The 15,152-nt window shown below is 38.1% G+C and overlaps 1 protein-coding gene across 6 annotated transcripts in view; it reads left to right on the top strand.

Moving 5' to 3' along the window:
• Window positions 1-15,152, top strand: part of hdac4 (histone deacetylase 4) — a 189,392-nt gene that overhangs the window by 70,508 nt on the left and 103,732 nt on the right. For all 6 annotated transcript variants that reach the window (XM_066687228.1, XM_066687233.1, XM_066687230.1 and 3 more), the window contains exon 3: window positions 9,513-9,584. In XM_066687228.1, coding sequence (XP_066543325.1) covers window positions 9,513-9,584 — 72 coding nt within the window. The remainder of the gene's footprint in view (window positions 1-9,512; window positions 9,585-15,152) is intronic.

Genomic DNA, 15,152 nt, shown 5'->3' with positions numbered 1-15,152 from the left:
TATTCTCCCGATGATCACCCATAGCTCCTATAAGACCCTGGTTTCTGGAAGGCAGGACCCAGTTGGGCTACACCAGGTGCCTGGCTCAGTTGGGGGGCCATCAGAAAAAGACCTCCAGCCAGGTTTTTTCCCTGGCTCCTAAGAGCAACAGTGCCAAATACAACCCTCTTCAGCCCACTTGGCAATATAGCCTTCAACCTGCCATGTGACGTTTCATTAGCCAGGCTGGCCGTCGAGAGCTTCTGTCTCTTTTCAAACACCCGTAGCTGCACCGTTTTTCAAGTCTCGTTTACGCTGAATCGGACAGCCTGGGCTGTGATGAAGTATTCAAAGCAACTCCCAGAATGTATCTTATTAAATGTCTCCCTGTGAGAGAGGAATTCATTACAACATACAGACTCCCCTTGCCCTGGGAATTTATTTTTACACTTTGGTGCCAGTTTCACAGATTATAGGCATGCGGTCAAATCGATTGTTTCAAAAGAACTGAGAGAAATATAAACCCTATATTAACGGCGACAATATATAAACTTAAACCGGATTATTTGATTTGAAGTAAGAACTATAGATTCAGTCAGTAACTAAATAGCTGTTTTGAACCCTAATAATGATCCTAATAATCCACTGATCAATGTTGTCATACTAAACTATTTGTTAATATACTTTATAGCTGATTAAATGCATTCATTAATAGGTAGATCTGTCTTTTATCAATACTTTCCTGACACTGCATTACATTTCTAAGCCTCATCGTGCAGTAGTTTTCCATGGTGTGCATTATTCTTTTGTCTCGTGTTTTAATTATTATTTTTTCCTCTCTCTCTCTAGCCGTAGTGCTGTCCACTGAGCACTAATGCGTTAGTTATAATCTTTTGACCTCTTCTGCTTTGTGCCCTAAGGCTGCGGAAATTACATGCTGGTATATTATTGCTTTGCTGCGGTGAGTTCCTCATAATGAATTAATGTGAGTTTTCTGTCTGCTGCTGAGCTGTTTGCAAAGCATGGTCCTTTGCAAAACAGGGCTCTGGCAACCTAAAATGGACCTGTCACAAACAGTCTTTCATGCCTATTTTTAGATCTGCATCATAACCTTTACCAGATTAATGTTTTTTTTTTTTTTTTTTGGTGTATGGCAAAACTGGACTCCTGATGTTTCATTTAATACCTAAGCTGTCTACTTAAGAGTCTATTTTATGCTATACATGTATATTTTGGGTGGGGCTCCACAAATGTCACAATCGTGTGCTTATACTCTTAAGTAATTATTTTGTGGTACTGTGTAAACCCATATTTACTGGTTTACAGGTATTTGCCTACCAATTCTTGTTGGTTTTGGGGTTTGTAATGAGTTTGTGTACATTTAGAAAGGCAGGCGGTACGCAATACAGGGGTAGTTCTTTGTAAGATCATTGTCTAATCAGTGTTATTGGTTTTGTTATCTTAGTGCACAGGGTTTTATCTCATTGGAGTTTAACCCTTTTCAGTAATGAACGCCTTTTATGTTATCTGAACTCCTGCAGTTATGGGTTTTAAGTTACAGAGCTGAGTATAAAACTAAGAGCCCAAGAGTGATATTTTAAACATGTTCACAGGGAATTATAACATAATGCAGAATGTGTCAAAACTTTCAAAGTATCTCACACTCAGCATTTATTAACATCTAGGTAGCAAATACAAGATAAAGGAAACACTGAAAAATAATCCTCAGTTTACAGCAGATCTAAAATAGCGCCAGTTTGTCAGCTTCCTGCACACTGCATTGAGCCACCGGACTCATAAGGGACTTGCTGGTAAATCTCCCAGAACTGGCAAGGAGACGGACTGGTGTCAGTGAGTTTGATACGAGTCTGTCTGTCCTATACCATATCTGCTATAACTCCAGAGACATCCTTATTGTTAAGAAGAAGAAGGAGGAGGAGAAGAAGTTATCTTGATTTGGATGTTAGAAACATGTTTCAGATAAGGCTTCTGTCTTCAAAGACTCCTTGTTACAGTAAACATGTTGTGATGAGCTTTGCTATGGTTCATCGGGTCAGATCCCAAGGCTACGAGCTCTATTTTTACAACATCCTGAGAACAGAATCTTGCTTTGCCATTTTCAGTGTATGAAGGAGTAAAGTGCAGAATGTCTCCAAGTTTTGCAGCAGTCGAGCCCTGGTTTCTGGCGTCCCTGTCAGTTTCTATGAAAAGAGCAAGATGGTCTCTCTCTGTGCACCAGCTGGGCAACTTTTCCTCTGTTAGTCGTATAGGAGACACACTGATTTTCTGATTTTACTGGGAGGCATCAAAGTGTACACTGCGGGCGGTGATTTATTATTCTTTTGTTTGTTGTCGTCATCGTTTTTTTTTTTCACAGATTCGGTTTTCTAAATTATAGTCGCTGCTGCCCGTGACCTGAAAGTTGGATGCGCAACTTTCCCCTACATCTCATCATGCTTTCACCTCATCATACTACTGCTAATAATATTGATAGGACCATGGTTACCATTATTACCATTTCAGTTGTTTACTGGCAGTTTGGGTAATGTTAATAAATTCCCTTTTCATGTGTAATATGTATGTATGCGTGGTCTACTTACTGTGAACCAAACGGTGGGCTGGAATGGACAAAATATGGAAATTAAATAATGAAACGGATAAAGTATGAAATGTGTGAAATAGAGAGGATTAAAGTGAATAAGCCAGTTCTTTTTACACTTGTTCTTGGTTGCTTTGCTGTGTTTTTGACTCGGAGGTTTGGTTTTACAGCATTATTTATTCAAAGCAAATAGCAGCAAACCTGTCTGGGCACTGACAGCTAAAGCCCCATTTGCTGTTTGGTTATGATAGCAGCATTTGGCACATTGCGAATTAGGCTTTTGGAAGCCTAGCACTGGAAGCGTTTTTGAAGGAGTCTTTATTTTAATTCCTTGGTTTGAAGCACATTGAGCAGAGCTGAACTCCTAAAAACATTTTTCTCTTTCTTATAACAGGGGTTGGTTGGGTTGAGGATTTTTGTTATTCAGCCGGGAGTACAGATTAGATGATTTAACAGATGTATTTTTTCTCACTGTTATCATTTTACATTGGATTGCATTTTTTTTTTTCCAGCAACATACAATTGTATTAATAGTGGTTGCTTTTGTGGGGTTTTAAGCCATGGAGGAAACTTAACTCTTTTGGCAATCACTAAAGCGCATTTTAATTACAGTTGGAAGGCCAACAAGGTCAGAAAAAAAGGAAGCCAAAAATGGAGGTTCTGTAATAAGACCTTAACCTTTTAACTTCTGACACAAAGGCCAGTGGCTTTTACTCGTATTCATATTTTTTCATATTTAATGGTTATGTGGTGCCTTTGGGCTTTTGGTAATATTATCTTCAAGGCATCTTACACCAGACTTCAATCTAACTGCTTTGACTAGATTTCACTGCACAGTGGAATGCTACAGATTAAAAATAGCATCCAGTGAGAAAGAAATAAAAATAGAAGAAGGAATTTAACTGAATTCTGTTATTTTTAAAGGCAGTGAAACCCTGCCTCTGCAAGGCAATTCCATTATTAGTCTCCATAAACTATCAGTTTCTGGAATTACATGATGTAAACAAATCTTGTTCAGCAAATACTTTTTTGGAAGGAAAGTCTTCATCTGGGCTAGAATTGTAGGATAATAGTGTTTATCCATTTGTTTATGTATTTAGTTAGTCTGTTTGGCTTTCTGTCCCGGTTTATCTGACTTCCATGTTATCCTCCAGATAAGTGAAGAACAATCTTGACAAACACACAGACATGCTTTCGTCCTCTATTGACTGCTTTTTAAGTTGGGTTTTTGGAAATTCGAAGTATGTTTACCTTAGTCTTCATCACTTGTTTGATTTGAGCATCTTCCTGTTGTTTCTTCTATTTGTGAATTTAGGTAACCTGAGTAATTTTATTTTATTGTATTTGTCACTGCTGGGGTGCAGAAAGGATCATTCCTGATGTTTATAGTCCTGTGGTTTGCAACACTTGTTGAGCTAAGCCAAACACTGTGATTTAGTGTGTTGTGGAACTATGACTTCCTTGTAATAAAATAAGCAAAGCTGAATAGTGATAAGGTTGCTGACAAAATAACCAGTGGTATTAGTTTAGCAGAGCTCTAATTTCATTAACAATAGTACACAGGGATGCAAAACAGACCATTCAATCTAGCACACTGTAATAACAATTCTCTATGTATCAGTTTCCAAATGTGATGTTTTCCCACATCAATCCCATTTACCTTGCAAACTATAGCAGTACAGCTGCATATTACAAATGGATATTAGGTTCTGGCTTTGGCTCTCATTTGAAATCATTTGAATTTTCCTGTATTGGCAGGGAAATTGGTAATTAAGGGGGTCATTCTGCTGTACAGTCGTCTGGCTGTGTGATGCGGCAGGAAACTGACGAATGTCAGCCCTTGCCGCTCCGACCAGGTTACAGTTGAGCAGGTTCAATTTCTGTCAAAGGCACAGGAATGTGTGCAGAGACTCAGCAATGACCTCTTGCCAGTGCAAGAATAATAAGGCATGTCCTCTGCATGCACACTCTGCATCCTTCTGTGGATAACCCGTGGAACATTCCTTCCCTTAACAGGAATTAAACATTGTGTAATTGTGCGTATTGTAGAAATGCATCCTCCCCATAGTAACGCATCCTCTCACAAAGTGGGAACTTCTATATTCTCCAGAGGTGACAATTATGGAAAACACAGACGTCTAAGTGAAATACAACCAAAACAGAAAGAAACAATGTAAATGATGAATTGTGGATATAAATTAACTTCTATAAGGATACAAAACTGCAGCAGAGGTTGTGTTTCTGGCATTTTTCCAAAATGATTTCTCAGCAAACTATTTCCCCCTGACAGCTGCCACACTTGTATATACTCTGGTCCAGGAGTAGGCAATTCCAGGTCTTGGGGGAATTCTACCTCACATCTTAATTACTTAATTGAAGTCATTATTAGGATAATGACTGAAAATATATATATATTTTTTTTTCTTTCTATATGTTAATCAGTTGCACACATGCTCATTTATAGGCACCTATAAAACTGGAACATGTCCCCAAGCACTGGAATTGTCTACCCCAGCTCTAGATTTGCTGACACACAACTTTAGCGCTGTCTTGCCAGTTCAGTGCTGATCATCTTTCATGTCATAGTTGGCTATATTACTTTTTTCAGTCAGCTTTTATTGTTTAGTTCCTATCTTAGATGTTATTTTCAGTTCCCTTGTCTAAAGAAATGTTTTTGAGCTGGAACTCTCCAGGTCACACGCGCCAATATGTTTTATATGGTGAAATGAAATGGGAGTTGAAATGAGCAGTCAATAGTCTACTAGTTAAGAAACCGTTAGCATTGGGAGTTATGGATTATCAGTGTCTCTTCTCTTCTGAGCTGGGCTTCCAGGATTTCTTTTTTGTTTCTCTTGCACAGTTGTTCAACCACTAACCAGAACTGAAAAGCAGATGGGTAGGAATTAGCCACTTTAATGGATGGGCAGCCTTTTTAAAATTTCTTTGCATCCCCTGGCAGTCTTAAGCTAAATGCCTGTAATGATTTAAAATGAGAGACACAGAATCTATCCAGTCTTAACTTAAAACTCCACATTAAAAGGAAGCGGGTGGGGGGGTGCAAAGAGAGAGAGAAAAAAGACCTACCGGGCGAACGTTCAATATTAAACAGCAATCTATTGTATGATTGCCGGTACTAATGGATAATTGTTTCAAATGGCAAAGCAATGAAAACTCATTCTGTTAGGGACCGGTTTTTATTTTCTTGTCTTTTTTTCTTAAAAAAAAAGATAAATACAATAAATTCTGTTCTGTTTTTTGATGCACAGTGCATCTTCTGGCTCTCTTGGCTAATTAAAATGCCATTACGGTACAGGCAGCAGTACCGTCTGGTCCAGAGAGACTTCCAAAAATAGATTACTGAGTGAGACTCGCTGCAAACGTGCCCTGGCTGGATACACATTTTAAAGAGGCAAGGGCCTTAGTGAGCCTTTCTTTTTTAAGGATGGCATGCAGCTTAAAAGCATTACGTTTCATTTCATTACATTGGGGACTCTTATACATTTTTAATTTTTGATGCTCAGTCATGTATAAATTATAGCCCAAGCCTGGATCTCACTGCATGTTATCAAAATAGTGGTACAAAAAAAATCTTTTTGCTCAGCTTCATTACCCACATCAAACCAAGATTGTTTCTCCCCAAAATCCTTACAATTTCAATGTTGTTCTTGATGTGATATTCCTTCTATTTTGTATTGCCTTTGTAAATATATATATATATATATATTTTTTTTTTTTTTTCTTTTCGTTTACCTTTCTTATCATCAAATGTATGTTGATTCGATTCAACCTGCTATGGCTATTCAGTCTGGATCACAGGCTATCTGTGAAGCAAAGCCAGCTGTCAGATACTGAAAGTATTTGTTTTGAAAGATAGCTGCTGCAGTATATGTCTGGTCAGAATTGTGATTAGCAGCACTTTATTGTCGGGATGTTTACAAATATGAATGTGCCTCAATATCTTAATTACCTCAGCTAAATAATACCAAAGGCAAACAATATAGCTTTTCCTCGGTTCGCTGCTTCTTTTCAGAATTGCCCATGAACATCACACTTCTGAGGCAATACAATATCATATCCACTTTAGTTTCATATCCACTTTAGATAGAACTATTCCTGCAACTGTTAAAAATGTGACCTCCTTGTGTGTGATTAACCAGAATTAGTGATATTAGTAAAGGTAAAAAGCAGACAACTTGCTCTTCTAATACAAAAACATGTTAGTTAGACCAGTGTATTTATTACCAATTATGCTCTTTTTTTCTGGCTGTCACTCTTCTATTCTATTCTATTCTCTGACTTGTTGAATGAGCTGCTGTGAATGTATACAGCTTCCTGAAGCTTTTTTGTTTTCTTCTCATCAAGCGTTCAACCCCCCTACCCCACTGGGACCGACATGCTAGATGTGTTAGTCAAAACGTTAGGATCGAGTCGGGTAGGTGGAGTAATTCCCAAGGGGAAGAAGATGCCTCCCAGCTTCCAAAGACATGTCTGCTTAAAGCCAAGCCATGCCTCTTAATTCAGCAGTGAGCCGGCTCTCTGCGCAGACAGGGCTCTGTTTTCATTGGAAACCTGCAAGCCAAGCTGGTGGTGGGTTTGGAGTTATTAGCTTTGTGTAGCATGTGCGAGTGCATGTGCCTTTTTTCTTTTTTTCCCCCCTTCGTCCTTCCCTTTAAGTAATAATGCCTCCCCCTTTCATGTAACCATTGCTTCTCAGCTAGCTTAACATTAGAGATGAGCAGATCACGAAGCACGATGCTGGACTCTGCAAAACACTTTATTAACCTTTGCAACACCAAAGCCCAAGGCCGGATGTTGATATGGCTGCAAAAGGAGTAAAACGAGGTTATGTAATATAGTAGTTCCAGATATATCACAGTAAAAACCCTGTCACAGCATCTTCATTGGAGGTGTCATCACGATCCATCACTTGGGAAATGTGATGCTTTGAAACTAAACTATATAGCAAGACTGAAATTCAATTAGCACTTTTTAAATATTGCGCTTAATAGAATAACATCTTACTTGCCAGCAGTTTTGTGGGCTGTTTGGTTAAAGTACACTGTCTAGAAGCTCTCAGACTATGATATGCTTAACACAGAGAGCCTGGAATGGTCCTGTTTGTTTTAATTGGCTATGAGATCTTTGACACCACTAGTCCCGTGTAAATGTCAATATTAATCTAAAGAATTCTCCTCCGCGTTGCTTTCATTTGACTTGCTGCACCACATCAATCAGAAGATGATCCGATGTGCACAATGTGGCTTGATCTTTCCGTCAGCTTCAGGAAACTCAAGGGGGATACATTTATGAAGATTAACACCGAAATTTAGGGGTGAAATCTTTGAAAATCTTTCATTTGAACAGATTGGTGTTTCCCGTGCAAAGCAATTCGACAGCAGGTGTACAGTGTGTCCTTAAGAGGACGTTCTTCTCACCCGTCATGTCCCAATTAGGTCTGAAGGCTGCAAAAGAGCCAGACTCGAGAGCATTCCTCCTCTAAACATCATGATTTATTTAAACTTCAGCAAACTCAGACTTCGTTCCTCCCAGGGAAGTACCCTAGTCCTTCTGTCTGTTACTTCCCTCCAGAAAGCATGCTTCTTCACTTCCTGTTCTTCTGATCGGTCTGTCTAGCCTTATCTTTGATTCATGAATAGGCTTGGGATACCTAATGTAGGAAACATTCAGATTTTTTTGGTTTATCAATGTGACAGTTAATCTTTTCTTCAACTTTATGTTCCCGTTCCTCCTTTAATCATTGATTTTCTTCAAACACGGCAGAAGGATTTTTTTTTCTTTCTGTTCAAAAAAACTCAAATTTATATTCACGCTCTTGATTTCACTCTTGAAAGGGAATAGTATCGGGTATTTTCACAGAAGGAGATATCTGGGACTCTCCGGTAAAATCGTCAGGCTTTTACTTATTTCCTTTCAGAAAAAATGAGTATCAGTTAGAAACAGTTGTCGGAAAAAGGTTTAGCAATATCAAAATGCTTACATTGCTTGCACTTGCAAACGGTGGATAAGCAGTGTTTCTTTGCCTATATGCTTTCTTTCTGTGCTTGGCTTTAATAATGTAGGTTTTTGGGGTACAATTTCATTGGAAACAAATATGGTCCACCCTTTACTCGTGTTTGCATCCGTTTTTGTAGTTATTTATTTTATTTTGATAATTGCAGTGTGAACATCAATGTTAACAGACTGAAATGCTGCAAAGAAAGCAAAAAAGGGCCATCGCTTCATTTCATGAGCAAATGAAAGGTCTGAGTGGGTTTCACTCCAGTGTGTTTAACAGCTGCTGTTCACAGGCCACTGTCTGACTCCGCTGCTGCGGCTGCTGGGTTTTTATGCACTACAATCTAGTGCAGCTCTCCTGTTTTATCTCTGTATTGCTCGCTAGATCACAGTCTATTTTTAGCAGCTTTCTCCCAGGGCTGTATTTCTGCAGAAGCTTTATCTCATTTTTGGATAAATATACATATATATAAATTACCACAATATGATGATAGCTATATATATGTATATGTATTTATATGCATGCATGTGTGGGAAGAGGGATCATACATGTTTGGGGTTTATATTTTGCTCTTTCTCTGTCTCTCAGTCGGCAGATCCAGTCTCAGGTAAATCTAACTTGGGTCCCGAATACAAGCAAAACAGATCGCCTAGGCATGCTGTTGAAATGAAACTCTTGGCTCGCTGGCTGATTTTAAGAGTCCACTCCTCTGTCTCACCTCGGCTTTGTCACTGTGCAGAGTGGGCTGAGCTTTCCCTTTGATCAGATAAATGAAAGGGACCCTTGAGACTAAATATAAATCCATTGTACTGCATATGTTAATACCACACGTGCAACCTCATTTGTCAATAATAGAGAAACATTTCCCAGAATGCAGCAGTATGATCCACGAGGCTAAATCCCTTCTCTCTCCTGCAGATGGACTTCCCAGCCAAGAGCAGCCCTTGGAACTTCTGAAGCCATCTGGAGTGAACAACATGTCCTCTCCTGGTAGGACAACAAACTATAGTATGAATAAGTAGCCTTTATCTGATTCTCTTCAATAATCTTAATTCAATTTCCATATCTAATTCTGTAGAACATGGTCAGTTGAAAGAACATGGGTACCTTGAAGAAGTTGTTTATTAATGACATGGTTTAGGTTTAGTGTCTAGAGGCACTTATCTCAGGAGCAAAAGCATTAAAACAAAACTTTAATGTAAAGTCCCCGAGAACATATTTTTCTCTCCTGAATGTAGAGCATTTAAAACACCAACTAAAGCAAACTATGCAGTGGCATCTGTGAGGGAGTTTGCTGTCACACTGAGATTGGGGTGTGAAATGAACATCCTGCACAAGTATTGGTATCTGAACCAAATCTGTTTTCATAGAGTGCTTATGATAAGGGGACAGCTGCTGCCAAAAGGCAGGAGTGATCGAGTTGTCATTACCCACTTGAATTGAAGAATGAGGTTGGATATACCTTCGACCTGCATGTGAAACAAGCCTGTCAGGCAAGGGGGAGGCATTTAAAGTGATCTATGACATTCTAAGGGTCTTAAAACAAAGACATTTTTGTTTGGTATTGTTTTATTTTCAGTCCTTCATATTTTCCCTGTGATTGTGTATATCCGTGAATACTTTTTGCCAGGCTGCACTGAGACTCCCTGAATCAGTATTTGAGCTCTGGTACTGAGGGAACATTAGTTCCATTTTAGGTCATTCTCTTATCCTAAAGAGAACTCACACTATTGTTACAATTTAGTATCATCCTTTAATGCTCTCAGGACCAGGAAACAGATGGGCAAGCAAGCTGTTTTTGGCCTGGCTGGCTCTGTGTCTAGCTAGAAAACTCTTGCCAGGTTTTTTTTCTTTCTTCCCCATGAATTAGTATTGATTGAGAACATATCCTATAACCTGAATTTGATCTATTTATTTTATACTTTGCTTCTAGTGTCCCCATTTAATTAAACAAGTTTGCTTTGCAATTACCTTTTGCTTTAACAAAACCACAATGCCTCAATATCCAAAGATATTTTATTTTGTCATACCACACAACTTTTACTAAAAACATTGTTTGATTTGGGTCATAAATAGCATCCTCTTGTGCTTTATATACATTTTAACAGTTTGTTCCTGTCGGCATCATTAGGAAAAAACTATAAGTTTTCTGGTTAGGATGAACTAAATGAAAAAATAAATGCTTTGAAAGCTGGAGTAACATGGGGATAATTCTATTTTGTTTTAGGACTGTACCACTTGCTCTCTACGGTGTCTTGTTTGCATTGCATCATGGGACCTATAGTGACTTCTGTAGTAGTCCAAAGACATTCTACCTGTAGTGACACCTGTTCCAAACTACATATTCATGTGGATGTATGAAACAGAGGACATGGTGACTCTTAGTGGATAGCACACATTCCTTTTGTGAATTCAAAAAATATAGTTTTTCTTTAAGTATTGTGCTAAGATAAAACCAGTTGGCAGCCACATGGAAAACTCTGCTTTTAGTTCACATGATGTATGCACCAGCTGTAGCTTCTTATTTTTCTGATAATGCCCAGTTCAATTAGAAATAACTAAAATCTGTGCAGAAAATAGATCCCAAGGGGGGAAGCACTCAAGGCTTCTTTAATATAGTTAAAACAATTTCCTGTAAAAATGACTATTTAACAATACTAGACTTTTACAGTATTATACTTAAGAAGCGTTTGTCTAAAGAAAAAAAAACAAAACAAGAGTGTTTTAAATTACTACACAATATGAAAGGCTTTAGAGGTTGTGAATCCCCCCCACCAATAAGGGTATCCATAATACAAAGGCATAGCTGTTGTGGGCATGGCGAGGCTGCCTCTCAGTTTCTGTCATTACAAAGCAATACTCTTAGACTCCAGTCTCCTGGTATCGGAATTAGAGCTATCAGCTCGGATACATGTGTAGCAGCCATTGTTTTGTCTTCACTGATGTTTGCTTTGTAGTGAACTGTGATAATGGATTTTCAAGAAGCTTGACACTATCCAGGCAATGTGTGTTCGTACATTTATCTTACAGGATAGCGCACGTGTTAGAGCCCCAGTAATCTGCCCTGCTGCCATAGTTTTCATAATTCACCAAATGCTGAGGGAGGAATAACTTTCTGGTTGGTGTTGACTTGGATTAAGTACAACATTTGAAGAACATTCCACCGTTGGTTACAGTGACAGTTGCCAACTTGATTGGTTTGTTCGATATGTGACAGGAGGACTAACACATGCATTTTGACTTGTCCCCCCTTTTCATACAGTATCAATTCTTAAAATATCTATAAAAATTGAAAAACATGTCAATAAATGCAAACATAATGCAAACAAACTATATGTATGTGTATATATAATATATATTTTGTTGGCTACCAAAAAAACTAAATCAAATTGTGAGCATGCATAGCAATACATTTCTTTATGCGTAGAACTTGGGTGTGTGCATGCTTTAGTACACATTATAATGCATGCTAGAACTGATTCCAATATTAATTATAAGCTAAGCTAGATCTCCATTATACTTATTTGAGGTGGAAATTGTGACTGTGCTTGAAATCAGGATGTGCGATTTTTTTTATTTATTTTTTTTTTATTTTTTTTTTACAATTGGGCTTTCTTCAAATGTTTTTATATACATCGAATACCCTCCACACTTTTAAGAGGTACGTGTTTGGTATTGTATGAGAGACACTATCTTAAAATGATTGCATTGTAACTTGTAACATGGGCTTCTTTTTCACAAATTAGTCACACCATCTTATTAATCTTTCATGGGAACACTTGAGGCACAATGAAGTTTGACGTATTTTAATGAGGGCTGTGTTAATACATGTTCACATGATACAATAGAAGCTATTTAGGGCTGCTGCTTGTGAAAAGTTGACAAAAAATTGATTGACTTACTGCCTTTTAATAGCAATACTTACAAAGTGTGATTCACATCTTTGGCAAGCAAGTTCCTTAAATGCTGATGCTGACGTACATGAAAAGTATTGACATGAGTTCTTGACCTTTTTCTTTTACAAAAATAATCACTTAGTAGGCCCACTATGTTGTCATGCACAGCTATAGTAAATCCATAAAATTTTACTTTCCTCCATAGAGGTGAGTCACACCAGATGTATCCTTTCATTTTCTTACAGCTTATATTTAGTTTTTTGGTTGGTTAGACTATAATATAATGAAGTGTAGATGTGCTGCTGTTAAACCAAAATCATTGTGGACAGGGACAAAAGTCATAGGAACCCAATATGCATTGTGGTCAAAAGTATTCACATGCTTCATTTGAAACCATGTAATTTGAGTTAAGGCGTGTAAATGCTTGCCACCCCATATAAATACGTTTTTCAAACTTCCTTAAAGCAGTTCTACTACCACGCAGTGCAAAATGTAGTAATAATAATAATATCCTCATGAGAAAGTGTAACAATTATGCAGAATAATTGTGATTCACTCAGAATATCAATTAACAGGCTGTAATACATGCAAAAGATAAAAGTTTGCGCACCACATGTTCTTCAAATTGAAGGCAGTCTGTTCTGCACATCTGTTCCGTGTACAGTGTGAGCTCTACATGTACCTAGTTTCTATTCACAGTGTCTGTATTTTTAAAGTCAACATTACAATATGTACATGGGGAGTACCTGGATTTACACTGTAGTATTTTGACATTTTAATGAACTGTGAGTTTGTTTTTGTTTTCCCACTGGCAGAGGCAACAAAAAATCCAGGGGAATTGATTTTCTTGCTATTTTAGAACCCAGATTACATCAATAAAATCATCAGATTACATCAACAACAACCACTATGCTGCGAATGTTTAATGAGACCTTCGAGTATGACAACAGTGAAGGTAAATGCTCGGTGGGGGGGTGGGATCTGCGTCAACTTCACAAACACTTCATATTTCTTTAAAGCTGTCTTTCCTCTTGCAACTTTTTTTTTATGCCTTGCCCAATTCTTTCATTTTAAATAAAGTTATTGTGCCCAATTTGAACAAGGTGGACTTTTTGCTTATATTGCAACATCTTCCACTGGTGCCTCAGGAAATGAGAGGAAGAGGAAGTGACAATTGTAATTGGAAGAAGGTCCAGGTACAACAAGGAGGAAGGAAATTGCCCTCACGAAACCTTGTGTTTTTGCAGCGGAACAACCCACTAAGACTTGCGGCAAGTTCATTTCATCGAAGCGCAGGCTCTTGTTTAGCATGTTAAATAATAGATGTGCTCTTAAGTGCTAAGGAGAGTGTGTGTTTGTATGAGTAGGGGGTTGGGGGCTGACATACGATAGGATGCTAATGAAACTGATACATTAGCATTTCAAAACTGAAGCATGAAAATCATTTTAGAGGGAATGGCTGCCTTTGAACTTGGGAGCCGAATTCGGTTCCTTCTCACGCCTTTTGCTTTTCCGTGCTATTTAAGTGCATGCCAGCTCCCTTCATCTCATATGCATAGACGTGTCATGCCATTTTTGTATGCATGATCGCAAAGCAAATTGAAATGTAAAGAAAAATAAAGAAAGGATCCAGAGAAAAAATAAATAATCCTGTTGCTTTTTGGATTCAGAGGGTGAATGATGGCATACATTAAAGGAAAGAATCTACGGAGTTGAGAAATAATAAATCCTATAAATCTCTCTGCACACTTTCCATTCCATTCCATACAGTGATGGCTCATCCATTCTTCCCAGAGTGCTACTGTTATTACAGGAAGAGGAGGAAGCATGAACTTGTAGCCAGCACTACATGTACTTAATAGTAGAGATACAGGAGCACTTCCAAAATAGTCTGCCTCTTCAGAAAAGATTGTTGTATGACCTAAATTGTTCACACATTTCAATTCAGCGCTTTGTAAGAAACACAAGGAACAAATTTTAGGTTTGAGATTGTTTAAACTGAATGAATGTCCCAAATAATTCATAATTCACATTCTGAGAGAGAAATAACTTTATATCGCTCTGGCAGTGTTTACTTTGATAAAGAATGAGTAATGTTCCTCAGTTTAAAAACGTTTTAGTTACATTAATAGTTGCTGACTGTTTGATTGATATCTGTCATGTGCTGATATCTCTGGCATTTTCCTCCTGTTCATATAGTTGAAAAAAGTAAATAAATGCTGATATAATGGAAACAACACACATATACATATATAGATATCACCATCAGCATCAGCCTATATTGATCCACTGCTGGATGAGGGCCCCCAAGATGCTTCCACTTGCTTCAGTCTACAGCTTCTCTTTCAGTGTCACGCCCGCAAAATTCTTTCATTTTACCATCTTCTACCCAGTCGTCTTCTGGGTCTTTTTTCATCTCTTGGTATCCGTTCAATCGTTCCTTTCTTCATCTTTGATCTGTTCTTCTTGAAATATGTCTGGCCCGTTGACATTTTAACATTGTCACCGTTTCAACAATGTCACATTCTGGTTGGTTCTTGGATCTCTTCTTGTTATTCCAAGGATAAATCTTTCCATGCTTCTTTGTGTATTAATTTAACTCAGAGTTACTCTTTGAGATGATCAAGACAGACCTCTGGGTGAGAATTCTGCTTTTAGACCA

The sequence above is a fragment of the Amia ocellicauda genome, chromosome 16 (assembly GCF_036373705.1).
Source record: "Amia ocellicauda isolate fAmiCal2 chromosome 16, fAmiCal2.hap1, whole genome shotgun sequence".
In the NCBI taxonomy this organism is placed as follows: Eukaryota; Metazoa; Chordata; class Actinopteri; order Amiiformes; family Amiidae; genus Amia; species Amia ocellicauda.
This window is presented reverse-complemented; position numbering and strand designations above follow the sequence as displayed.